The sequence below is a fragment of the Saccostrea cucullata genome, unplaced genomic scaffold (assembly GCF_032062105.1).
Source record: "Saccostrea cucullata isolate Sc308-1 unplaced genomic scaffold, CSIRO_AGI_Scuc_v1 ctg259, whole genome shotgun sequence".
Classification (NCBI taxonomy): domain Eukaryota; kingdom Metazoa; phylum Mollusca; class Bivalvia; order Ostreida; family Ostreidae; genus Saccostrea; species Saccostrea cuccullata.
In genome coordinates, this window is record NW_026934432.1 from 149,755 (window position 1) to 177,230 (window position 27,476).

At 33.3% G+C, this 27,476-nt stretch overlaps 4 protein-coding genes across 4 annotated transcripts; all 4 read left to right on the forward strand.

Annotated features, from left to right (window-relative positions):
• The first annotated feature begins 2,390 nt into the window (after positions 1 to 2,390).
• Positions 2,391 to 5,293, forward strand: LOC134240688 (uncharacterized). The gene is made up of 5 exons (XM_062722754.1): positions 2,391 to 2,574; positions 2,930 to 3,256; positions 3,975 to 4,028; positions 4,454 to 4,590; positions 4,837 to 5,293. Exons 1-5 carry the CDS (start codon positions 2,481 to 2,483, stop codon positions 5,191 to 5,193), a joined length of 969 nt encoding a protein of 322 aa, XP_062578738.1. The 5' UTR covers positions 2,391 to 2,480; the 3' UTR covers positions 5,194 to 5,293.
• Positions 5,294 to 14,033: 8,740 nt separating this feature from the next.
• LOC134240693 (uncharacterized) lies at positions 14,034 to 17,590 on the forward strand. The gene is made up of 5 exons (XM_062722757.1): positions 14,034 to 14,098; positions 14,938 to 15,039; positions 15,602 to 15,643; positions 16,907 to 17,058; positions 17,176 to 17,590. The coding sequence occupies exons 1-5, from the start codon at positions 14,065 to 14,067 to the stop codon at positions 17,545 to 17,547; spliced, it is 702 nt and encodes a 233-aa protein (XP_062578741.1). The 5' UTR covers positions 14,034 to 14,064; the 3' UTR covers positions 17,548 to 17,590.
• Positions 17,591 to 18,555: 965 nt separating this feature from the next.
• Positions 18,556 to 21,225, forward strand: LOC134240694 (uncharacterized). Its single transcript, XM_062722758.1, has 4 exons — positions 18,556 to 18,735; positions 19,134 to 19,238; positions 19,731 to 19,882; positions 20,756 to 21,225. Exons 1-4 carry the CDS (start codon positions 18,573 to 18,575, stop codon positions 21,131 to 21,133), a joined length of 798 nt encoding a protein of 265 aa, XP_062578742.1. The 5' UTR covers positions 18,556 to 18,572; the 3' UTR covers positions 21,134 to 21,225.
• Positions 21,226 to 21,566: 341 nt separating this feature from the next.
• On the forward strand, positions 21,567 to 26,562 carry LOC134240670 (uncharacterized). Its single transcript, XM_062722734.1, has 4 exons — positions 21,567 to 21,822; positions 21,996 to 22,070; positions 22,764 to 22,957; positions 25,936 to 26,562. The coding sequence occupies exons 1-4, from the start codon at positions 21,720 to 21,722 to the stop codon at positions 26,341 to 26,343; spliced, it is 780 nt and encodes a 259-aa protein (XP_062578718.1). The 5' UTR covers positions 21,567 to 21,719; the 3' UTR covers positions 26,344 to 26,562.
• The last annotated feature ends 914 nt before the right edge of the window (positions 26,563 to 27,476 follow it).

A 27,476-nucleotide genomic window follows, 5' to 3' on the forward strand; every position in this document is an offset into this window, starting at 1 on the left:
GAATTTCACACAAACTAGCGAATCCTCTGATTCATGAAACGAGAGAAGAGGGACATGAACTACTTCTGCTTCTTCCCTTGGCGTGAGTTTGTGTCAAGTGATTCCCCCATTAATGAATTCAGTACACGCTATGCTCCTAAATAACAAACTTTAAGATAAACGGATGAAAAACAAGCGCATATATGACCTGGATCAATATTTCTTACCCATAACCAAATATATATCAAATCGTGTGTATAACTTTTAAAATTGTATATTTTATTGAGGAGGCTAATGACATGCCACGAAGTTAAGGGTATAGGCCAAATAAAGGAGTTTTGACCTTAAATATATCTAAATCTCTTGATGATTATTAAACAATAAAATGCACACGAGGTAGTGAGTCATCATGAATGAAAGTGTAATGAAGTATTGAAATTTATATCCCTTGGTCTAGTAATCATGGTAATGTGAATAATTATTTTTTAAAAAATCTCTGAATTTTAGGACCATAGGATACAGCCTTCACAACAAAGACTAGAGCTTATTTTGCCTTTAGTTGACACAAGTACATTTATTAAATTAATAACCAATAGAACCCAGCATCAGAAGAGCCACCAATATTAGCTGCAAGCACACGTGGACTCAATACGCACGTTGATTTATGGTCAGCAAACTGCAAGTGAACAATTTTACACCATAGAGGAAATATTAGCAGTACTGTTTCTGCATTGCCTGCACGATTAATAATTTACCCCATAAACCATAATGAGATATGTTTATCTTCAAAGGGTGTAAAGACTTGTACCATAAAAGAAGAAAGGAAGATAATATATCGCCCAAAAAGCAATTGGACAGTCCGTCTTTCTAGAAATCAATAAGGAAAGCCAATTTTCTCTTAAAGAATAAACACTGACCATATAAGAGGGCCGAATTAATATGTAGGTGGTACCGCATGAAAAATGGCTTCTGTCTGGAATGGATTGATTTTTGACAGTAGGGAATTCTGGTTAATATCTTGTAATGTTGCTGGGAAATGAATTACATATATCATGTATATGTGAGTATTACACAAAGCTATTCTGTTTGATAATAAAGCATTACTAATTGATTCTTACAAGAGAGAATCAATTTTCAAAGGATACAGTATAGTAATGATCCCTTAGTTCTTTTATATTCTGTGTCAAGTTCAGAAACATGGTACAATAAATTCCAGAAATAAAGTAGAAATACCGATCCATTGCTGTGTATCATACAATTCTTCCAAATTGAATTTAAGAAGAAATGAATATGCAATTGTTGAGAACCGTAAAAAGTGAAGTTGGGGTGGTAACAGAAATCATTGTTAATTGTGTAAACTAACGTCAAGAATCTCACTATTCACAATGGAGGAGGTAATTAATGTTTAACTGTATGGTAGCGCATTTCTTACTTTTTAATTTCTTTTCTTCTAACGCAAAGAAATATAACATTAACGTTAGAATGCACTCCAAAGATACATGTATGACTGCAATATTTTATCCACTGAATGCTTGTTGGCCATTCAAGTTGGACCAGCTTTATACAAATCTTAATTAAAAGCAGAAACTACAACATTTTTTAATGAAATGAAATTGAATTGCTTTGTATAATAGTTATATCAAAAATAAATCTTTTAGAATAAATTATAAATTCATTTACAATTTTAAAGCATTACACAACCCTTTCATAAGCTGATCACACGTCTACAAAAGACCTTAGAGAATGAATTTAAGAGCATACAAAAATCATCAACTTTACTCAAAATATAGATCTATTCAACGTCTCTGCTAGATCGTATGTTTATATAGCAGTGAACTGTGAGAGTTATCGTTCATTATACACTGTCTTAGTAAGTAGAGTACATGTATGCCAGTGCATCAACGATAGTTGGAAACGTGGGATAATACTCAAATTATCCCATGTTTCCAACTATCGTTGATGTCCCTGGCATACTCTACTAATTTAACTAGACAGTGAGTTCTTATATTTGAAATAAAATTGTGAATTATGATTTTAAAAATGTAGATTAATAAGTTTAAAAACATATAAAAATCATCTTGAAAAAAAATTCTGCTCAAGAACAGGGAAATCATGTGTAGTCACATTATAATAGGAGCATCATTATGTAGTGATGATTCAAATATGTTTAAATTTAGGATGGGTAGATCGAACCAGTAAAACATAGGAATACCAAGGGAAAAATCATTAAAAATTCTTCTGCTTTATATTTAAGTCAAGCCACTAATCCGTTCGATTGATAAGTACATATTGAATAATTCTTTCAATTATATAATTGTTCTAAAAATACGAGAAAAGCTCGTGTTCCGAGAAATGTTAAAAATTAACTTATGTTTACGTAAATTCACTTATAACACGACAAATTTGTAAGGGCTGATTGGCGTATAAGATACGACTTCCGCTTTGTCATTTAAACAAAAAATAAAGAACACGAACACTTAGAAATATTGGCAATTGTATGGATGTTCATGTGCATTTATTTTGTTAAAATATCTTCACAAAGCGCGAAAATAAACATGAGACAGAGGAGAAGTTCATCTGGACCAAAACGCAGGGGTACATAAATTTTTCATTTTCTTCCACGGTATCTGTTTGTCTGTATGATGTCTAACTCTCTCGCTCTCTCTCGTATGATATAGAATGTTAACAACTAGTTAAAATAAGGAGGAGGATTGGAGTCTTAAAGAGCAACAAGACTTTAAATACCTTAAATGTTAAGATTTAATGTGTCTTCCCTTTATACAATTTTGAAAAAAAGATGTAAACACAGAATTCGATGTTATGTTTTAGTATTTCAGAAAATATCGTTATGTATATCCTCTTTAAGCCATTTAGCCCGATTCCTTACACATATACTAGCATGATTATTGGAAAATAATTAATGGAACTGGTTTTACCTGCCCTTCTGTAGGAAACTGTAGTAGATCTCGTTCTCCCAGATGTAGAACAACAACACCAACATCACAATCAACAACTTCAACAAGACAACCAAGAAGGTCAACAAGGCAATCAACACCTACACGGAGGACAACATTAAACCAAACTGTCACATCTCCAGAGACAACAGCAGTAATCTCAAACAACAGTGCAAGAACACCAACAGCAGGCAACATTACAAGGACAACGACAACGCCAACACCAACAACATCAACCACAAAAGACGCCACAACAAGTTGGAAAACCGGTAATACAGTCATAACCACCAAATCTCAACTAGGTTGGTACAATAAAATTTTATGTACTAGTAGATGCAGAGAATATATTAGAATGATCATAGAAATTAACATTCTGAGAGTATTGCATAAGCAATGCATGTCCCCTACCGGGTTCCCCTTTTCATTTTAGGAAAAAAGCTCGTTTGGAACTTTAATTTTGTGCATAATGAATTCGATCGTAATCCCAATTTTGAAAATTTAAAAATGCCATATTTCCTTCAAAAACAAATGAAGCGGAGAAAATTCAAACTTGATCTGAACCTCATCAAGATACACTCATATACCAAAAATCAGCAAGCGTTTAGGAAAAAAGTGCGGAAAACCAAGTGGGACAGACTGACAGACAGACGGAAGGACAGCTAGACGAACGGACGGACGGACAGATTCAGAGGAAACCTATAGTCTCTACCGGTGAACCCTTCAGTATCACCGGTAGGGAACCAATAAGATGTGAGGTACAGAATGTATTGCTTTATCAAAGAATTGAATGAAGTAGAGGATATATGAATGTTTAGATCTATAAAAGGATCCAATGTAGTGGAATAGGGTTACCAAGCTAAATGTTAATCGGGGCCATCATTGGTTATCATGCCTTATATAGAAAGAAACTTTACTGCATCAAGAGAAAAGCTAGCTTACTGGCAGTATAAGTTCTCCATAAACATAAACTTCTTTCCGCCGAGAGAAGCTTCAACCCGAAGATAAGTATTGCTTCTCTTTGAGTGATTGGGGTCTCTTCAGCCACAGCACCAAATACTGCCCATAGTCAAAGTCCTACCACTATTCCTAAAGCAGGTCTGGGACCTCTTCAGGTACAGCAACACCTGCCATCAACAGACACTGAGTCTGCAAATGGACACTAAGTCCTACATGTAGCTTTAAGATTTCTTGAAGCGGATCGCCAAACCCGTTACGCTGTCTCCATTTAAGTAACTTCAAATGGTCACTAATCCAAGGGCCAGACTCGCCATTGCTTAACTTGTCTGATATAGAAAAAAGACTCTTCTGTTACAGTATGTTACCTGCACTTTCTTTAGTGGATAGTATACAGGGAACTTAAACTGTCTCGTTTGTTAGTCAGTTATTTAAGTACATGTATTTATTAATCGGAACGTTACGATTAAGAAAAAAATGTGTACAAAAACAACTTGTAAAAAATGATTGATATGGAACTTTGGACATAATAATATATTGACGCTTGTCTCTTCTTGGTGTTGAAGGGGAACAAGAAGAGTCGACACATTTACATGTTGCACTGATTCCAACAATTATTGGTCTAGGAATCATCCTGACTCTCCTCCTTTGTTTTGTGTACAAAGAGAGACTTAGGAATAATATCAGAAATCTTGTAAACAAAGTAAGTGAAATGATTTAAAGCACAACTGATTAAAATTTTCATATATTAAGCTTAAAATAAATTGACAGCACAATTATAGGTATTTACCATTGCACGTCACAAGCATAATAATGACTTTATATATAAGTTGCTAAATTTTGAAGGGAAACATTTATGTTCAGAGGGGATTTCCTGAACGAAAATTTGAACTTTCAAAACTTATGCGTATAAAAATAGTAATCTATGATTTTCTTTTTTTCAAATCAGCTCAGGAAAAACAAAACAGATGCTACTAATTTTACGACCTTAAATGAAGAGGAGGGTAATAGTGAAAATCCCTATGATCCTTCCACATATTCTGTTATTGAAAACCACGTTGTTGTTTCCCCACTTCCGGCGAGCAGGCCAAGTCAACAGGAAACAGTTCTGCAGGCTGAAAACTATAGTGCGCTAGACAGACGAGTAGAAAAATCTGAAATGAACAAGATTCATAACAATGATTATGATTTGCTAAATCACCCCAACCAACCACCAATGAACAGTAGCAACGTTTACAGCAGTACTGACCCAGCTTTCAGAAGCACAGAAGCAACACTGTCAAATACATATGGTTTTTACCAATAATATGGCAGTGTATTACAATCAATATTTGTATACTAGGTCATCACAACTGTTTTGTCAAATTATCAGTTCCAGTATTAATTTTTTTTATTGATAAACAAAAATCCACAAACATTAAAATTTAAAAGAAAACGTTCTTATATTTGTTGGTTTGTACATGTAATATTTCCATTTCTATTTTTTTCTCTCTGTGATAACTCTTTGAAAGTTAGGGGTAGTTTATTTCTTGATAATTCTGCCGGAATGTAAATTAAGCAGGTCGATAGGTCGGGAGCTAAGGAGGCCTAATACGCATGCAATTCTCGTGCGCATCTGTCTCTGTGTCTGACGCTAAGGAGGCCGAATATGCATGTAAATCTCGTGCGGCTGCCTTTGTGTTTGACGTCGGTTGGCGAGGACTATTGAAATTGGCATGGAAGTCATCATGTGATTTAAATCTATTTATCTACATTTTTAAAGTCTAAATCTACAATTTTATTTCATAATGAAATGGAAATATAAGGAATCACTGTCTAGTTAGGAGGGTATGTCAGGGACATCAACAATAGTGGGAAACATGGGATAATTTAAGCATAACGGGCTTCGCCCGTTATGCAAATTATCCCATGTTTCCCACTATTGTTGATGCCCTGACATACCCTCCTAACTAGACAGTGATTCCTTAATTAATTAGCGTTCGTTCATGTGAACATACTTTCCACAAATCTCTGAGCTTCTTTGTAAACGCACATGTCTCTAAGCTGAGAAAGAGATGTTCTTATTGCAAGAAAGTTTTACCAGTTTAAATTTTATGCACAAGAAGAAAGTAAAATAGAGAATACTGAAGCACAAAACGACTAGGCATATGCCATTTTTATAATACTTTTTACATCAACACCGAGCTCGAGGTATCCAATCGCATTCGTTTCACCTAATAACTCTATTGTTTCAGGTATCGACGGGACCTATATTTATATTTTATTGCAATCACGTGTATTTGTGTTTGTACACTGCACTGACTTATGCAACTGTAGTAAGATTCGTTGGTGTCTTACTAATCTGCTTTAAAAGAGGTACACATTTATTTTACTCGCTACCTTAGTGCTGTATTGCATTCTTCCGTCTACATCGTTGACGACCTGTTAGGGCCGGTGTAACGACGAAAAGTGACCCCCGTAGAATATTGACCGGGGGTCATATTTCTATGTAGAAATTTGACCCCCTGGTCAAAATTCTACGTAGAAAAATGACCCACTTTTCTGTAGAAATCATGGCCTTGGGGTCATTTTTCTCCGTGTGCAACGTAGAAAATTGACCCGTAGAATATTGACCCCTTATCATTTTTTGATGCAAAAACAATTCGTTTTAGTAGGAATATTCTTGTTTGGCGTATGCATACGGGTAATATCAAGCTGCCTTATGTTTTGAAGTGTTAATTTCTGAAAGCTTTTAAGCTAAAATAACAAAATTAAAGCTTTAAAATATCTTACATTAATGATACATACTGTTTTATCCCCACTAAAAGAAAACAATATTAAAATGTTCTAACTAAAGGCTACATATATAAGAGCAAAGATACGAGAATTCATAGAAACGAGTTTATTACATTTTATGCAGTAAGTTTCCACAGTTGCCATTTTAATCTTAAACAAGAGGCCCGGGGGCCACAGCGCTCACCTGAGCACATCGGGCTTGAATTTAACCCCCCCCCCCCAGGCGTTCATCATTTGAACAAACTAGAATCCACACTATCTGAGGATGATTTCATATAAATAACACTAATATAGCTTTGAAGTGCTTGAAAAGAAGATTTTAAAAGGTTTCCCGATATATCCCTATGTAAAAATTGGGTGGGCCATTTTGGCCCCACCCTAGCCCCAGGGGTCATGATTTGAACAAACTTGAATCTACACTACCTGAGGATGATTCCACATGAATTTCATCTTTCCTGGCCCAGTGGTTCTGGAGAAGAAGATTTTTAAAGATATTTTCCTATATATTCCTATGTAAAACTTGGGTCGGCCATTTTGGCCCCACCCTAACCCTGGGGGTCATCATTTGAACAAATTTGAATCTTCACTACCTGAGGATGATTCCACATGAGTTTCATCTTTCCTGGCCTAGTGGTTCTGGAGAAGAAGATTTTTAAAGATTTTTCCTATATATATTCCTATGTTAAATTTGGGTCGGCCATTTTGGCCCCACCCTAGCCCTGGGGGTCATCATTTGAACAAACTTGAATCTACACTACCTGAGGATGATTCCACATGAGTTTCATTTTTCCTGGCCCAGTGGTTCTTGAGAAGAAGATTTTCAAAGATTTTTCCTATATATTCCTATGTAAAATTTGGGTCGGCCATTTTGGCCCCATCCAAGCCCCCAGGGGTCATCATTTGAACGAACTTGAATCTACACTACCTGAGGATGATTCCACATGAGTTTCATTTTTCCTGGCCCAGTGGTTCTGGAGAAGAAAATTTTTTAAGATTTTTCCAATATATTCCTATGTAAAACTTGGGTCGGCCATTTTGGCCCCACCCTTGCCCCGGGGGTTATGATTTGAACAAACTTGAATCTACACTACCTGAGGATGATTCCACATAAGTTTCACCTTTCCTGGCCCACTGGTTCTTGAGAAGATTTTTTAAAAATGCCATTAATTTTTCTCTAATTCATAATTATCTCCCCTTGGAAAAGGGCCTTGCCCTTCATTTGAACAAACTTGATTTCCCTTTACCCAAGGATACTTTGTGCCAAGTTTGGTTAAAATTGGCCCAGTGGTTCTTGAGAAGAAGATGAAAATGTGAAAAGTTTACGACAACAACGACAACGACTACGACAACGACAGACAACGGACAAATTTTTATCAGAAAAGCTCACTTGAGCCTTCGGCTCAGGTGAGCTAAAAAGGTCCTTTCTAAACTTCCGCCAGAGTTCGTTTGTACCAAACAAAATCTCAAATCTCTATGTGCGGAGACGCAGAGGACTATATGGGTAGTATGGATCATTTCTAGCTGGTGTCAGAAAAAAAGTTCCCGTTATTAATCAATAATAATTCTCTTTGATTTTACCTTGGATACATAATTTTTCAAAAATTTAACGATTTTTATCCCTACTTTTAAAACTGGCATGAAAAAGGGTTCCAGCTTAGAAAATTCGTATAAAAATATTTGATTTTCTAAGAATGAAGTTTCAAACTTCTCATTAAGAATAGGGATGATTTAATTTGTAAAAATAAGTACGAAATTAAATTGCCTCAGACCTACATGTATGATACAACTGAAACAAAAATTGATTAGCTCATAATTTGTAAAATGTCTTTTGTCGTTTGCTAGTGTCAACACTTAAACCTTAACAAAATGGGGGTTGTAGCATAAAACATGATTAACTAAAAAACGACGTGCTCGTCTTTCCAAAATAGGCACATATAGTATCGTTTTGTCCGTTCTATCATGTACTTAATAAAATACATATGGTGATTATAGGAGTTTTTTACCAAAAGAAAAAATTTGGATGATGAAAAAGTTGCTACTTTACATGTTATACTTATGCCCCCGTAAACGAAGTATCGGGGGTATATAGTTTTTTACCTGTACGTCTGTCTGTTTATATTTGTCCGCAAAAACTTGAACCTTGCCTATAACTTTAGACTTGGTAGGACTATGGCTTTCATATTTCACAGGTGTATTTTTGTGATAAGATCTTTTTTATGTACAATCATATTTTACCTTTTTACATTGACCTTGGAGTTTGACACAATTTTACGCAAGAAGGATATGGAGATAACGAACAGTATTCAATATCCAAGTCCATAAAACAATTTAAAATAAAAGTAGAGCAAAAACGGACCTCCGAAACATCAGAGGTGGGATCAGGTGCCATAGAGGAGTTAGCATCCCCTGCTGACCGGTCACACCCGCTGTGTACTCCTTGTCATGATCGGGAAATAACGGAAAATCCGTAGTCAATTCATTGTATAAATAATGAACTAACAATCAGTATGAAAAATGTCAGTCAGTATTTGACTTAATGATAAATTGTATTCGCTGACAAGGTCATTGTATCGACCATAGAACTTACGAAATGATGACTTTAAACGAGACTGCTGATATTCTTGATTCATCAACTTGCTTGTCAATAACTTACCTCATTTTAGAAATTGTTCATACGTAGAGAATGCTCTTGCATATCGAATTAACTGAGATATATATACACTTCATATGTAGGTGATGAAGGTATATCGCTGCATAAGCAAGGGAAGTTGACGATAGAAAAGTCAAACTCATCACATTTATCATATAGCTTGGTTGTTAGATTACAACTAACGTCTTTTGCAAGTAAAATATCCAAGTATGAAACAGATGTGTCAGACTCTGTGGTATCTTTCATCTCAAGCTCAGCAAGATATATCGTATCGACGTAGGAATGAAAATTTCCATTGTTAATTGACAATACGTGTTTTCTTCTTTTCACACATTGCACAAATTCTGCTTCTTATGATTCAGAATATAAAAATAGATCTGCCAATAACGGAGCGCAGTTGGTACCAATGGGAATTCCAATATATAGATTGTTGGAAAACCACATAGATACTGTCAATGAGTAACTCAGGCACCTCTTTCATATCAACTTTAAAGTACTTATGTGTGTGCGATAAGAATGTGTTTTTACAAAATAATTTTTCAAATGACCAATGACCAGGTACTAGTAAGTAAATTTAGGAGTTCCATTTTTATTAAAAAGCAGCTGTCAATGATTTAAAAATTCCTGGTTCACACCACTTCTTGAACATATTGTTGCGCAGTACTCTTGAAGTTTTTCTATATTAGTGTCAATATTTTAGTGAGGAGTAACGAAAGAGGTTTGGTTGAGCATTTACTGGAACTCGCAATGTCTTTTTTTGGAATCCAATATATATAGGATAATTCAAATACATTTTTGCTCTGTGGAATATTAAAATCTATATTATCAAAAATATTTAAAATTGACATATGATTTTGAAGAATTTCTTTCTTAGAAAGGGAAGTATGAGAATAAGTAGAATCACCACTTGTAGAATTTAATCCAAGTTCTTCTACAATATAATATAATGAGCCTTACAAACGAAGACAATGTTTTACCTGCATTGTTGGCAGGGACCAGTACGTACTGATCATGTAATCTATCTATCTTTTTTCACTTTTGGATTATTGAACACAGAAGGATAGATGGTTTTCATATTGCCCCTCAATCTTTTAACACGCGGCTTTCACATGGATCTGAAACATTTAATCCATTCTGAAAAAAATTCAACAATTCCACACTTTTACTTTGGCATTAACTTTTGGACGGTATGTGCTAGGACTATATCGAAGTAGTGGCATGACTGAGAGTTCTTTTATTTGCAAACTTTAGGTAGTGTCTATAAAATCTCAGAAAAAAGGGGATGCAACAGCAACCATTATTTGTTAGTTGTCTTTGGGCTAAAAAGTGATGAAAAGGGAAGATTTTTTTTAATTACAAATATCTCTGAAGGTTGAACTATTATTCACTCATGATCAGATGTAATTTTTTGCCAGTTTTGGGGGAATTTTTAATATCATTACAAGAACGTTCTCAATTGAATGGTATTTCCTGTATATACATGAAAAAGTATAGTTCTATATATAAGGGAGTTAAAAAGTATATATTTTAAAGGAGAATTAATGCATACAGATGTATATGTAAGTATAAAGATAAGAGCTAAAGTAATTGAATTCATATACATGTGTAGTTAAAAAAACGTTGCTTTTCTTGCTTCTGGGCTATGCTAATGGATCTGTAAAAATTTTCAAAGTTTATTATTATCAGAAACATATCATGCCATTTTCAGAATAAAACATTTGAGTGATAAAAAAACCCCGAAAAATATAATCATAAATTTATGCTCCTTAAATGTATAAATATTCATTTGCATTCTGCAAGTCAAAAATATATCTATACCCGATACATTGATTGTAATGCTACATTTAAGATATGCAATTGAATATATGTTGGAAAGGATTAAAGTACATAAAAAATTCCCATTACTTGCATTTGAAAGTATGAAAAAATGTCAGGAAACACATATACAACGTTTTATTGCATAAAAAAGAAGGGGTCAAATTTCTATGGGGGTCATTTTTCAACGTGTGTGGAGTCGTAGAAGTACTGGTCTGGAATGTTTTTCTACAGTCGAAAAATGACCCTGCTTGTCGTAGAATATTGACCCGGGGTCATTTCTCTACGTAGAAAAATGACCCCCTGGTCAATATTCTACGGGGGTCACTTTTCGTCGTTACACCGGTACATGTACACGCTGTAAGGCTTGCCTTATAAGTCATGGAACTTAAGTTGTATATGTAGCCTTAACGTTTCTTGGACCCTTACAAGTCTGACTTAGGAATACATGTAGAACACTGCTTTATATCTTTTTACAAGACTCAGTTGACATTTGTATTTTAACCAATGAAAACCCAAAGTTCAATCTATTTTTATGAAACAATACACTTTGGTATATTGAAGAAAACACGGAGTATATTCGAATAAGATCATGAAAATATCCGCAAATACTTCAGTTAACCTCCACTTCTTTGTTAAGAAGTGTTGATGCACTGGTCGGTAAAACTATATTAATTTAATGTCCTGGTAGGCCTATATAGTAATCTATTATTCTGTTTAATAATGTGCACTGTTTATGGCTCAAAAGCACATGGAATTTTATGTGAATGTTGTTTATAATATTGTACGAGGGCTGTTCGAAAATTATTGAGACATTGTGTATATTTTGCTTTCTAATGAACGTCTTTCGGTAAAAATTTGCATAAACGTTTGACATACACTAAAAATAAATAAAAACAAGAAATATTTTACAAATATTAAAATTTTTCTCTACAATAGCATATAAATGTGTCAGTAGTAGGGGTACCCAGAGCAGTCGCGGAATCGGACATTGAAAATATGCAACACCAATATTCTAACTCTTCATGGATCCATAATGAGAGCGAAAATAATTTAGTTTAACATTATAATTTTTCAGCTTTATTTCAAAGTCATGTTGTGCAACTTTGATAGAATTTTGATCAGAAGTACGGAGATCATAAAAAAAATAAGCGCGGTAGAGAAATCTGCTAACAACAACAAAATGGATTTTGACGTCAAGGGCGGAACAGCCAGTATACCTAAAATTTTGCGCAGCGAAATATGGAACTCTTTTCAAGACTGAACGACCTGCTAAAACAATAACAACGAGGAAGAAAATAATGTGTTAGGGCTTGTTATTTCACTGGTATACATTACTTTACAATTAATTTATCCATAGTAAAATTAAAAGCTCTGGACGACCATGAGTTATTACGTACGGTATTGATATCGTTACGGCATTAAACCTGCGTTGCAAAAATTGGCACTGCATGATTCTAAGTCATCCTTTCCCACAAATGAAAATTTTTCACTGGGGTAGCAACAGTATACATTTTTAAAGAATAGTTTAAGAAAAGAGATTGTTTGATTTTTGTTATGTTATATATGTAATAAAAAGAAGGATTAAAATTAAACGCTTCCCGATCGGTTCACATGCGAAACCATCTACGACTAACGTAACGTTAATTGAAGTAGCGAGGGTGCTGCGGGTCGATAGACATATGCATATTTATTAGTTCACCGAAATTTATCTAATTATCATAGGAATAAGAAATTTTGCTTAAGTGTTTTAGTCGTTCTTTATAAGATGTGGATGAATTTTCATGAAATTACATGTATCTCCGTCCTTTATGGAATAAATGTAATTGTCTCAATAATTTCCGAATAGCCCTCGTACGTCTTGCCTTAACATATGGACATGAGAACCGCCCGTCCTGCAAAACGTAAGGCTTTAGACTTATAAGGCAAACCTTACCGTGTGTACCGGCCCTTTCACGTAAGTGAGCGCCTTTACACATGTAAAGCGAGTAAAAATGGCTTAGTGGGAAATGAAGACATTTTAATTGTGGTTTTTTTTTTCATTTTGCATATTAAAGTAAATGATGGTATTTTCTTTGATAACTTTTGCTAAAATAAACAACTTACAATTAAATCAGACTTCTTACTCCAGCTGATGGCTTTTAGAACGTAATTTATTTAATTTATTTAATCATGGGTTGTAAGACTCAAGACATGTACAATGTGTATCCGCCAATATTATTACGTTGTATTAAGTTAATGGAATACTTTTTTGTTTCAACTTCTTCAAACTCAAGATGCTGTTGTATTCAGTACTAAGGATCTTTGGAAACATCATTTGAAAATGTACAATGCTTTGTTACTGGCTTTATCAAATTTTCTTACCTTAGAGGGCGCTATAGAAAGCGGAATATATAACTCTACATAACATTTTTTTCGTCCTAAATCAAATTAATACGATTTATTTTTTATGTCATTAGCAAAAAAAAAAGATAATTGTAATGATAGTTCTTCTGTTTATGTGTAATTAATGTTTGCAATGGTTGTAACTATTGCAGAAAACCCTGTTTCTCAATGGGAACGGACATCATAAAGGCTATTCTGAAAGCAGAAAAAAAAATTATAGTTAAAATTTCTAAATTTACTGAATCTAATGTCATAATAATTATAGGAATGTCATTATACAGACATTTTTAAAAGAAAAAAATATAAATGGAAAAATAAGCATGTCCTCAGAGCTGAATGAATGCTTAAGAGCTTGCAGTGACTAACTCTGAGGTCACTTATGTAATTGTGGATACATGTATATATGTATGTTTACATCATGTTAGTAATGGACATCGCATGAGTCATTTCCAATACATGTAAATTGTCAGGAGACGTGTAAATACACTTGTTAGAAGATTAAAAAATTGTAAACATTCAAATCTACCGTATATACCGAATTACAGCTTGGAAATGAGAATGGACGAAAGTGAACGGGAAAGTGAAGGTAATTTCTCTCTCTCTCTCTCTCTCGCGCGCGCCCGCTGCATTACGATAGCAAAACATATTAATCACTTAAAAAATAGACGAGAGAATATTTGATGAAAATTATTGATTAATTATTGTAGAATTCGTGTAATTGGTGAAGTACCTTAAGATTGTGTTACCTGCATGTTTATTAGAGGAATTTTTGTATCTACTGTATAATTATATCGGATGGGTTATTAGAGATAGATAAGGCCTGTATAGAAAATAGGAGGGTTGTGGTCAATAATTTACGGTTTTTGTTTCTCAAAATTTTCTTTTGGTGACGTCTTTTTTTCGCTTGACGAAAACGTCTTTTGTGCTCCAAAAATTAACATAATGTCCTATACAGCCCTATGATGTCTAGATAAAAAAGGACTTGTGTCAAGCAAATACATCTAGTATATTGAACAGGTAATCGGCATTATTTTGTATTCGATAGTATATGATTGATTCCATGCAGGTAATTCTGCTTTGAAAACTTTGAAATTACTTTTTTTAAAAAAATTCATTTCAATAGTTTGAATACTATCGTTTTCCTTACTTGGTACATGCACTTATAGCTTATACATGTATGCCTAAAGATGTAGAAATCACCGACTCATCACTTCTATTTTAATCAATCTAGCTTGGAGGGAGGGGGAAAAGATTCGTATACATGGAAAATATATAGAAAGCTTTTTGGACACACCTTTAATTATTTCATTTTAAATCTAAAAAAATATTATGAGATAAAGGTTTTTGACAAATGATATACATGTATAAGAAAAAATACAATGTATGATGCATATTTTACCAATTTTTTATTTTCTGATTTAAAAGATGAAGGTACCGGAATTAGTATTACAACACAAGGGACGACGCAAGGGACAACTGTTACAGGAACAAGACAGCCCATAACTATAACTACAGTATCAACTACAGGTAAGTAAAAAATAAAGAGAAAGATCACATACTGAGAGAAAAGTATACCAGAAATTTTAGATTTTGATTAAGAAATACATGTAATTAGGTACATGTAAATGGGAAATCAATGAGAATTGACAGCTTGTTGAATTTTTAATTTCAACCATTGATATCTCGAGCGCCTTGGTGGATATGTTGAAGAGATTTGGAATTTGCCAACCAATTATTCTTTTTGAAGTATTTCACCCTTAATATCTCGAATCATAGAAGTTCACCCAGATTGAGGTTGTGTGAGGGAAAGTGTTTGTTCGACTGTATATATGTGTGATTGTTGCCAAGAATTAACACACGATAGAACTCTGCTATTCAGTCGACCGAATTGTCACTGAACTGTATAAAAAGATTACTGAGTGTATAAAAAGATTACTGAACGACAGAGCTTTGCCGTTCAGTCAAATTTCAGTAAATATTCAGCCACCTTTCAATTACCTGAATGGAAGACACTCATCCTGTGTAAAAAATGATAAGAAAAAAATGATAGTTTACATGTTTAAATCAATCGATTTTAATATTGTTGTAGTGACTACAGGGAGAAGTGGAATAATTGGCAACAACACCACGTGTAAGTTGATATTTACAGAGTATCACGCACTGTCTTCTCTGCAGGTGAATTGGTATTTCCGTTTAATATGCGATGACTTATTGAACATCTTCAACTACTTCTTGACCCACAATATGTGAACCCTTCATGGCCCCTTGACATTACAATAGCAATGCTTACGCTAATGATATGACTGGGCACTTTACTGGAGCTATATTAAATACTGACATGATTTATGAATTCATGCATAGTCGCAAACCACGGCCAAATGTAAGATCCTCTCCCATTCTGGTAGGGGAGAGCTATATGCGAACCGTGGCTTGAAACGATGGTATTTATGTGCCTTTTTTGAAACTGTTCCAGGCTTACAATTTCTGTATGATTATTTCACTGATTATTTCCATGTTGTGTGTATAATTAAACATTTTATAATGTATAACCAGTTAGATTTTGGCTACAAGTTCTAACAGTAATCCCTGGGCTAAATCCGTTTTAGAGGGTAAACGGGGAGAAGGAATGTTGGCGGGTAGAACGAAGTAGTGGCGAAACGTAAAGGGTAAAGATGCCGTATTCCTTACGGTCTTCCAATATAAAGTCCAAGAATTGGTGAATCAGGTTTCCAAATTTATTAAAGACGATGGTGAATAACAAACATGAATTTTAACAATATCTTACGAGACTTAATCGAGTTGGATCGGGCCTCCAAACTGAAGAGATTATAATGGACATAGATATTTGTAAGATTAAGAGTAAACAATAGTTGACTTTTGACACTAGTTGAGTCAATTGATGGACAAGTGTGTTTCTTTGATAAAATGGACATGAAAGAGATTATAAAGAAATTGTGCAAATAAAGTTATTGGTAAAGGATTAACAAATCCCAAGGCATTAACACCTAACTAGCAACAGTTATTTTGACAGAGTCACATAGTGTCAATTGGAATGTCTTAATCCTATTTCAAAGGGAATGATATAAATAAGACACAATTTACTACAAATAAGCACCTATTAAAAACAGATGAAGAATTTCACAGATAAACGTCCAAATTTAGTATAAAATATTAAAAAGTTATTTTGATTCAAAAATGTTAATTTTGCTCGGTGATAAATGTCCCAGAAGTAAGGACACAAAGAATCAGTGCCTAAGTATTAAATATTCACATTTTCAAAATTTTTATTGTAAAACCGAAATACAATGTTTCTTTTCTCATTATATTTACATGTATTATAAACATGTAATCCAACTGTTTTGGTCTGGCAAAATAAAGTATTTACCTTTTTCAGCATTGCAACACAGTGGAGGACAGAATGACACTGTAATTTTACAGGCTGTGCTTATCCCAACATTTCTGGGCTTAGTCATCATAGTAGCATTGCTCCTTTGTTATGTTTACAAGGCTCAAGTCAAAGAAATTTTAAAGCAAGCCGTAGAACCGGTAAGTTAATACTTATGTACAAGTACAAATATGTCATCTATGAAATGAAGTGTACTTGCTTGTTTGATCTAATATTTTCAAATTGGCTTATTGTTTTAAAAATTAAATATCCATCAGATTCAGAAAAAAAGGAAGAAGGAAGCGGAAATTAATTTTAAAACGCTAAAGGAAATGGAAGACAGTAATCAGACATACACAGATCCTTCCACATACACTACAGTTGAAAATAAAGTGTGTGTTTCGTCACTTCCGGTTCAATCGGAGACTCAACAGGAAGCAGTTCCACAGGAAGAAAACTATAGTGCATTAGACAGACAAAACGACGGAAGGAAAATCGCACCAATTTACGACACCAATTATGACTCACTGAATCATTCGAACCGAACGACAATTTCTAGTATCAGTGATGGAAATAACTACAGTAGTCTCAATTCAGCATTTAACAGCACGGAAAACATTACTTCTAACCCTTATGGTATTTATAATTGATTTGAAAGTTGTCCCGAATTCCTCCTGATATTGTTGTTGTTTTTGAAGTTTATGATTTAAAAGGAAATGCAGATTTTATGTGTGAATAAAAAAATATTAAGCTATATTTTTTCCATGCTTATTTCATCAAGTGAAACAAACTCTGGTAATACATGCTAGAGCCAATTGCTAGGAGAAATTCTATGGCATGTTATGTTACATCAATTTATTATCCCTCAGGCTGGTCCTTTTTTTGTGAGGGGATGCTTTGCATTGCCGTGCCCCTGCTCAATCTTGTTTTGTATAGTTTCTTAGAAAATATAGATTTGATTTTACTGAAATAAAACTTTTGGACTTTGGAAGCTTTTCCAATTTATAGTTGAGGTATGTTTATAGATTTTATAATGACAAGATACTGATCATGAGATTTGATAATTACATGCTAAAGTAAGAAATGAGATATAAGTAGAAATTTCAGAAAAGGCACCATTCCCTGAATATACAATTAGGAGGTGTATTGGTGTCTCATTGATAACAAACAAATAATAAATATAGAAGTATGTGAGTGAAAGGAAATTGTAAATGTAAGTCTACTGCAATCATCTTTTTTATTTATAAATTGTATGCTAGAATAAAAATTCGTTAAAGACCCTGTCCAAAAGTAAGATTAGGATTAACAATACGATCATTAAATGAAAATTTTAATTTAAAAGTAGAACGTTTAATATGTTTTATAAATATCCTTGATCCTTTTATTGCAATTGTTTTCAACTTCTATTGAATATTTTCGACGAAAATATTCAGCACTGTAATAAAGATCAATCAGATTTGGCTTAAACGAGTCGAAGTTAAAATATTTCTTCAGTATATAATACATGTAATTATTATTTGGTCTTTCTTTATATTGATACATGCCTTAAGTAAATTGATATTCCAACTATGACGACATCGTCCAATATTTCGGAAATATATGGAGGGCAGTTTTAAGTGTACAAAGTACTTGACGCATACATGGAATACCTCAACCCCTTTCCCTGTTAAATTACATGCTTCATAAAGATTTCTCCTGGTACAATTGTCCACCGCCTCGAAAGAAGGGAACGATGGGAGACCTCGTGGGTCAATCTTTGGGGAGTATGCAACTAGGACCAAGCCTTAATAGAAGCGGCTTCGATCATGTCAGCCACGGTCTTGCTTCTCCTGTGAAAGGTTTTCTGATTTAATTACTTTTTTCATTTCATTTTTAAAAATTAATGTTTTATCATTATTAAGATTTTTTTTCCAATATACATGTGCATGTACAATTAATTCTTTGCAATATACACTTTTTTTAAAACTGAAGTTTAAAAAAGAAAACAGATTCAACTTTTTTTTCGTGTCTTAGATCATAACATTGACTCGGAAATTTCATTAATGATATTCAGTGTTCATTGCTGATATTAAATAATTATCGGTAGAATGAAAAGTACATATGTATGAAGAAGAAAGATCAACAAAAGACAATTTAAACTTTAACAAACATACAGATGTACATGCATTTTAACGAAAGAAATCAATAATGGATATTCATTAGTTTATGAAAAGTACATGTATTTTATACTTTTTAGCATATATTATGGAAAGCTTGGGAGAAGATTTTCAATTTTACACAGAAATGAAATCAGAAGAAGCTTTGTTGAAAGATGGCAACTTTTCTCAGCACAATATTACAGGTTAACAATTTTTTTAAAAATATTATAATAAATTTAAAATGATTATGCTGAATTCTCAAATATGCATGGTAATATAATCTAAGAATTGTATCAAAGAATAATTTGGTATTTAAAAGACCTCAACGTGTGATTTGCAAGGTTTAAAACAAAAAAAATTATTATGCTATCTAATATTTGGAATTGTATAAAGAACCAATACTTAGATGGACTTCATTCTGGTTATAAAAAAAAAAGCTAAGTAAACATTTTCTTTTATATGTCAAATTTTCAGTCAGAAAATGTTTATACATTTAACATGTACATTACTGAAAGTATGAGACCAGTTCACATTTATTTTCTATTCAGTAACATTTTTAAAAAAAATCATGCATATAATTATATTTATAGTATGGCACTATGTAGCCAATATAAATTTAAAATGCTTTGAAATCTAAACGGATTAATAATAAAGACAATTCTTAATCGTAAATGGAATCTTCTTTTGTTTTGTAGAAATGACATACGAAGAAACTGCAAATTACCACCCCAGTATAGTCATTGTAATGCTAGCGCTGCTCTTGGCTGGACTTATATTTGTCTCAGGACTTCTGTCCTTCATAATCTTCAGAGAAACATTAATTTCTCTGAAAATTAACTGTTTTCGGGTAAATATAAATAATTTTCCCCTAAATTTATTATCAATAATACAGTCTTACATGTATGACTGATGTGTGCGCATTTCAGATCGTATAGCACGGAAACAATGTAAAAATTATATCAAAAGTGTTACGACCTGTCTGTAATACTTTTGCTAACATTTATAACGAAAAGGTACATGTCCAAACACATTATCTACTAATGTTACGATCTGGCGAGGTCAAATGAAAGGACTTACAATTCAGATTTCGAAATTAACATTACCGTCTTTTTCAAGTAAAATATTCAAGTGTCAAACTCTGTGGTATCTTTTATCTCAAGCTCACCAAGATATATCGTATCGACATTGGGATGAAAATTACCATTGTTAATAGGCAATACCTCGTCGATATATCTAAATGTTGAGTTGAAGGCCACATCAAGTATTTTCTTCTTTTTACACATAAGATTTTGCACGAATACTTAGACTACTTCATATGAATACAAAAATAGGGCTGCTAATAACGGGGTGCAATTGGTACCCATGGGAATTCCAATAGATTGTTGGAAAGCCTGGTCTCCCAAAACCACATAGATAATGTCAATCAGAAACTCAAGCATCATTTTGATGTCAACTTCAGAGCACTTGTGTATGCAATCAGAATGTGTTCTAACAAAAAAAAATGCAAATGACCAATGCAGATAACAGACAGCATTCAAGCTCAAAAGTCCATGTACATGTACAATACAAAGTTTTGTACAGAGCAAACACATACCTTTAAAATATCATTGTCATGTTCAGAATTTTAAAAACTATATTGCATTCATTCACGTTCATTTTTTCATACTTTATTAGATTTCTGTTCTTTAAATGTGATTCAAAATCTGTATTGTTTTTACAGTTTCTGTTTTCTAAAGACCAACCAACTGCACAGACTGTACACAGACTTGCAGTAACAGAGAATGATGGAACAACTTACTCGACGATTGTCTTAGAAGAAGTAAACTATACAGATTCAAAACACGTGACGAAAACAGAGGACACACTTAGTTCACCCGACAACCATCACCAATCTAACGATTACAGTCGTTTGAAGCGTAACTATGGCAATAGGATCAACAGTGATGAAAGAGGAAGTAGTCATCTGTATGATTCAGTGGAATTTAACACAAATACTGAGAATAGAGACAGGGTGTATTCAGTAACAGCTGATACTTACTCGGTACAATGCGCATTTCCTCCTGATATGTATGTCATTCATTTTCCCGAGGTGTTCTGAGTATAATTTGTGTGGAATTATTCCAACTTTTAATGATGAATTTTTATTTATGTGATGATGTTAATAATTTGTTAATAAAAAGGTTTCATATCCTTCTGTTTTTTAATCTAGGAAAGCAAAAATAAAATGTTTTTAAGCCAAGTGAATCTTAAAATCAATTACTGTACATTTTTGCAGTACAAGTTAAAACATTTGTTTTTATAACGTCATAAATTCTTTTCATGTTTTAAGGTAGTAAAAAAGGTTATTTCATGAACTTTAAAATGTAATATAACTTCTGTGATGTTCTGTATATATAGTACGCTGTAGTTAATATGCGCGAATGATATTCGTGCAAAGTGAAACGGCTGCTGTAGCATGTGATATGCTGTACATTATACAATAATTATACTGTTGTGCTCTCGAGGAGCTTACTATATCGAAACTTCTAAACCGGAAGAAAGTGATCTAAGTTTTTTCCTTCAACAGGAAAGGTGGTCTCGTTCGATATGATTCAGACATAAAAATAACACATACACACGCACCGATTAAGTCATGTTTTATTTTCAATGTGATTTAATTCTAAATCTGATATTGACTTTGAAAGATGGGTCCAAAAGACTTTGTTATGCAAGGACTTAGTAACCTTAATCTTCAAAAGTCAGGAATAGATTTCAAGAGTATAAGTCTTTCACAACATCGGCGACCAGGTTGGTGCATTTTTAGTTCAATAATCATTTATATCTTAAACAGATATTATATAAAATGTAACATAATAAGGCTGTAAAGGAAAATTATCAGCTCATTAATTCAGCAATATTGGAATTTTTAAAAAAAAAAATCTTAAAATGAAAAGAGTGATCATAAATATTCCTTCTTTTAGTTCAAAGCTATCAAAGAATGGACAACGATTCTTTTTTCAACACAACATCAAATGACACCCTGATTAATAATGCAAGTAAGTATTTTTAATTCTGTAAAACTGTTTGGTTGCTGTAGAAGTTACAATCTGTATTATTTTGAACACTACCCAGTGTTTTTGAGCTAAGAACACACACATTTTCTGTTTTATAAATAACTCCTGTCATCTTCAAAGTTGAAATCAATGCCGTTTCTTAAGCATAATTTGTAAAAATATATAAAATTGACGTGAATTTTTCACACTCTAATGAATAATAGGGAGATAACGATCAGTATTGAAGCTTAAAAGTCTATCAAACAATACAAAATAGGAGCAAAGCAAACAAAGGCCTCCAAAACAACAGATTTCTTAAACTTTCTACTTATATCATTTTAATGATGTCTGAACGTCATAGCGTATCTTCCAAAGTCCATGTAAAACAAAACAGCAATAAAATGAATGGAGATAAATATTGGCGGTTAGAAACAAATTTTTGTCGAGGATAAGATTATATAAATTACCTCTCTGCACAAAACATTCATCGAGAGCAAGATTATAAATTTCCCCTCTGCACAAAACATTCATCCTATAAAGTCTTCCAAACCGGCAAAATACGCCTATATGTACATGTAAATCGATTTCAAATTTATTACTTATTCAAATTAGAAAAAAAAAATCCTTGTTTTCAATATACCTTTGAAATTGGTCTTAGGATATTTCTTTGATAACTCTTTATTTTCTAATTTGTAGCAACAACAATGTCTTCTAGTACCAAAATCTGGGATAAACCCAACAGTAAAGGCTTTCTGGCCGTGACGATTCCTCTCCTGATATCGGGGGTGGTTGTCGTCTTAATCCTTATTGTAGTTTGTGTTCGCTGCAGGAAGAAAAGAGAGACATATTACGGGGAATCTTATGACTTTTCCCTAGTGGACCAGTCTATCGTAAGTAGACATTTCATATCTAGAATCTAGAACGGTTTTTGTTTTGGCATTATTGTGCCCCAGAAAGTTAATGTTTCTAACAAGTTATGAAAATGGGTTTAACATGAGTTGAGTAGATGAATATGATCATTGCTAATTAAGAATAAGGCAAGAAAGAGGGCGATTTTGGAAATGAAAGGCACATTTCTAAGTTTTATGAAGAAGAGCCTCAAAATGACTAGTACTCGTTTCTGTGCTTATTTAGAAAATAGTGGCTGCAGCCGTCGCCTGTGTAGAGCATTTTTTGGGATATACTGTGTAAAATGCGTTGAAAAATCATATGAAATATATTTGTATTTGAAAATGTCATGGGTTATGCATGTACTGCCTGTATCACCCCTACTAATGTGTTCGGAACCTTTTATTTTTCGGTGTTCTGCAAATTATAAAACCCGATGAGTTCAGAGTAGCTCTGGCAGTGGCTCTGGCGAGAGTTAGCGAGACTTCAGCGAGATAGGGTAAATTATTCACGGAAATGTGGCTAGGAAGTGACTAGCACGTGGAGACATGGTAAACAGAAAAGTTATGTTGCGTTTCAGTTTTCACCACCCTAGAATCAGCTGATAATGTCTGCAGAAATGTACTTCAGTCAATCGGTCTCTTTTACATTCATTCAAACTTAAATAAGTATTCTCTATGATAAAATTTTCTGCAGTCATGAATTAAAATTTCTTTATGGACAAATATTTTTGCATGGGAACCGGGACTATATTTTTTGGCGTCAGATTAGCAAATAAGGCACCAGCATGATTTTAACTGACCAATCAGCTGAATGAATATTGCATTATGGGTTACTACGAATACTCCAGGAATTTTACGCTTGAACAAGAGGAAAACCTTATGGTAAATGAAAAGCATTTTTAAAAATATTATTTTCCTGCTCATAAGCAATCCATTTGTTAAATAAACGGCGGAAGTCTAGGTTTCTGAAAGTCATACTGCAAAAGCGATTTGCGTCTGTATTAACTCCTTTGTTGTATTATCGGTGAATACAATTGCCAGGTGAATTCCCTGGCCGAACACGTGATCGCGAACGTAAACAAAGTTTTGTCCATTTAAATGCATGAGATGCTGCTCGTTTTCTTTACCCTTGAAACGCTGACGTTCTGAACTAGACGCAAACTACATTTTATTAAACATTTTTTTCCCATTTAACAACAAATTAAAAACGTCCGAAACATCTTTCATAGTTTCTTATCTTTGTAATTTGTTCGTAAGAACACTTTTTTTTATTTTGCAGTCCATTAACATGATCGTAGATTGACCACAGGCACCTGAAGTATGGATAATAACCCCCCCTTTTTTTAAATGAAAAAAAATGTAAGAATGTATAATTCCTCGAAAATATAAAATTTCCCCGTCAAACACATCTATATGTCGTTAAATACAAGCAGATTGTACTTTTCCTCACGTTTAAAGAATGGCCCTATTCGGTATAATAAAAATACACCTGTATTTTTATTGTACCGAATAGGGCCATTGTTTAAACGGGAGAAAAAGTACAATATGCTTGCATATAACGACATATTGATGTGTTTGACGGGGAAATTTTATATTTTCGAGGTTTTATACACTCTTACATTTTTTTTTCATTAAGAAAAAGATTTTTGTGATTTTTCAAAGATTTATACTTCAGGTGCCTAAAAATTGACCTGAACTACGTGTTCGAAGTTAATGTAAACGAGTATTTGGCGTAAACGTTGATATTCATTCAACGATTGGTCAGTTGCTCGTGGTAGGATCCTCTGTGCGCATTTATAATAATAGCCATATAAGGCAAACAAAGATTTGTCAGTGTAGATGATATTGCACATTTTTTACCAGCGAATCGGTCACTAGTGAGCTCTAATTTTCGCCGAAAAGTATATAAGATATATTGTTTTTTAACACCCCATCCTTTAGCCACCCTTTTTCTGTTGAAAATCACGAAAGTCTTTCAGAAGGGTCTGGAAACATTTATCACAAGACATGTTTTCAAAAGAAACAGGCTATAGCAATATCATGTTTACTGCCAATTTTATTTATAAAACCGGTTCTACCCTATAACCTTTGAATAGATCAACCTAAGCCACGTGTCTTGAATTTAAATCACAATAACATTAGTAGGGGTGTGTATGTTTTCTGTAGGAAAATTTCACTTGATGTCTTTTGCAACTTTAAATGAAAATACGGAAAAATGCACAAAAAGAATTATGTACCTTTTCAATGCAATTTTTGCCCTTTATTTTTATGGAATATGGAAGTGATATAAGAAATTAAAGTTCGTCCTTTTTTGTATTGAAACACAATGAATAAAAATGAGCCATTCATATAACTTCCTAAATAGAGATTGTGACGTCATTAACTTGTGCATTTTACCGTATTTTTTTAAACATTGTAGAAGATATCAGTTTTCAGTGGAATTTTTTTTCAGCGTATGTATCGCCCAAAAAGATTTTTGTGATTTTTCAAAGTATTTTACACAATAGATGTATATCTAAAAATTGAAGTGAGTGACGGCTGTGGACACTATTTTCTAAAGGAAAATAAATACGGAACGAGTCATTTTGCAACTTTTCTGCAGAAAATTTTGATATGTACCATATAAATGACGTGATATTTCCAGAGTATTCATCCATTATGCCATATTCTTTAAAGATTTATCATATTTATCTACTCAACTAATATCAAATCCAATTTCATAACCTTTTAAGAACATTAATTTTTTAGGGAAAAAAAATACAGCTCAAACTGTTCCGTCCTTCAATAATTAAGAAAATATGAATTTGAATTTCTTACTTCACTTCTAAATTTAAGAAAAATACAGCACATGATTTGTATATGTATTGAAGCCGTACATTGTTTTTACTATTTCAGATCTGCTCAAGCAAAACAACAGCAAGTTATTTTTTCCTTAACATAAGACAAAACTAACTACGGTATATATTTTTCCTTAACAGCAAGCAAACCAGTCATCTATAATAGGACACGGAATAGTAATGGCACAAGGAACAGAATACCGCGAAACGGAGTATCACGAAATTGGTAACTTAGAAGAACCAGCAAACCAAATGGACGACAATCAAAATGGCGTACTGAGGTTCCACGAAGATGAACACGTGGAAGGACCTGCAGACCAAATGGACTACAATCAAAATGGCGTTCTGAAGTTCAAAGCGGATCAGCAGCAGGATGAGGAAGATCATTATGTAGAACCGTGTAGTGAGAAAGAACTATCGGAAAAGTTAGAATCTTATCCAATGCCAAACACATACGTGAATGATTACTTTTCTGTTTGTCATTTAGGACAGTCGCCGTATTTTGTATTGGAGCCTGGACTAGAACCAAGATATGTTAATGAAAGGTGAATGATGCTCACGTCTTTGATATCCAGTTTACAAATAATTAATATGTGTTGTTGTTGTTTGCATTAACGAATATGTTCAAGTTCCATGAATTTTGTAACATCATGATATACCAGGTAAAACCCTAAAATTGCAAGGTCGTCATAGTTTTATTTTGATTTTTGATTTTTTTTTCCAATTCTTTCTGTAATAAAATGTTGCCGATTGTTTCATTTTGATTTCTAATTTTTGTTATTATTTCTGTAATAAAATGTTGCCGATTGAAAATAAACTTTAAGAGCTTCAACAGAATTAATTTTATGTACTATGTACATATGTACATGTATAATAGTGTATGACTTGGGGAGAAAATTGTAGGAAAGTTGTTAAATTGCTTCGGCTGTGGGAACATTTCTTAAGTTGCTTTAGTCATGTTAGTTTTTATTACTGGATATAAAAAAGATTTCTGGATAAATATGTTTTTGATCATAAGGAAATCATGCAGGTATTATACACTGTTCCGGAAAAAAATAAATATATTATTTGATGCATTCTTAAATGCACTCTGCATATTTTAAGGCAAAGAAAAATTCAAATCTTCTTAAGATATTTTTGTATCGCCTGTAGATCAAAGCAGCACTTAGGAATAGCTTAAACCGAAATCTGTCTCTCTTCCTCGTCTGTTCACCGTCCACGTACCCTTGAACGTGATCTTTGACCAACTTTTCAGACTATATTTCCGTGCAGTATATTTGGATAGAGATGAGGTCTGCGTGTATGTGCTTTTTTACCATGTGCTCAATTGGACATAAGACATAATGAAAATATCAGAATTATAATCAAATATGTCTTGACCTTTGACTTACTTTGGTAAATAAAAAAAAAATATCACGGGCAGATTAAAAGGCTTCAATTTTCAGAGACAGCATTTTGATAACAGGCATAAATACATTCCTGTTGGTTTAATGATACTGTATGATATTGAGTTACCAAACAAATATTAAAATAAATACTATGAAAATTCTCGAGAACTCTTCAAGTTAACGGCTGAGACCAGGGCCCATAAACGCATAAGTGTGTGAAGATTATTTCATGGGGTATAGAAAGAAAGAGTCGCATTCATTTGTAGTTCAGTTGTCGAAAATTCGATTGTGATC

Coding starts and splice junctions, on each gene's coding strand:
- LOC134240688 (XM_062722754.1), top strand. CDS start 2,481: ATGTTCATGTGCATTTATTTTGTTAAAATATCTTCACAAAGCGCGAAA. Junction 3,257..3,974: donor TTGGTACAATAAAATTTTAT/GTACTAGTAGAT, acceptor GGGTCTCTTCAG/CCACAGCACCAAATACTGCC. Junction 4,029..4,453: donor TACCACTATTCCTAAAGCAG/GTCTGGGACCTC, acceptor TTGGTGTTGAAG/GGGAACAAGAAGAGTCGACA.
- LOC134240693 (XM_062722757.1), top strand. CDS start 14,065: ATGAGAATGGACGAAAGTGAACGGGAAAGTGAAG. Junction 14,099..14,937: donor AAGTGAACGGGAAAGTGAAG/GTAATTTCTCTC, acceptor CTGATTTAAAAG/ATGAAGGTACCGGAATTAGT. Junction 15,644..16,906: donor AATTGGCAACAACACCACGT/GTAAGTTGATAT, acceptor TACCTTTTTCAG/CATTGCAACACAGTGGAGGA.
- LOC134240694 (XM_062722758.1), top strand. CDS start 18,573: ATGCTTCATAAAGATTTCTCCTGGTACAATTGTCCACCGCCTCGAAAG. Junction 18,736..19,133: donor TCTTGCTTCTCCTGTGAAAG/GTTTTCTGATTT, acceptor TATACTTTTTAG/CATATATTATGGAAAGCTTG. Junction 19,239..19,730: donor TTCTCAGCACAATATTACAG/GTTAACAATTTT, acceptor TTTGTTTTGTAG/AAATGACATACGAAGAAACT.
- LOC134240670 (XM_062722734.1), top strand. CDS start 21,720: ATGGGTCCAAAAGACTTTGTTATGCAAGGACTTAGTAACCTTAATCTT. Junction 22,071..22,763: donor CACCCTGATTAATAATGCAA/GTAAGTATTTTT, acceptor TCTAATTTGTAG/CAACAACAATGTCTTCTAGT. Junction 22,958..25,935: donor CCCTAGTGGACCAGTCTATC/GTAAGTAGACAT, acceptor TTTCCTTAACAG/CAAGCAAACCAGTCATCTAT.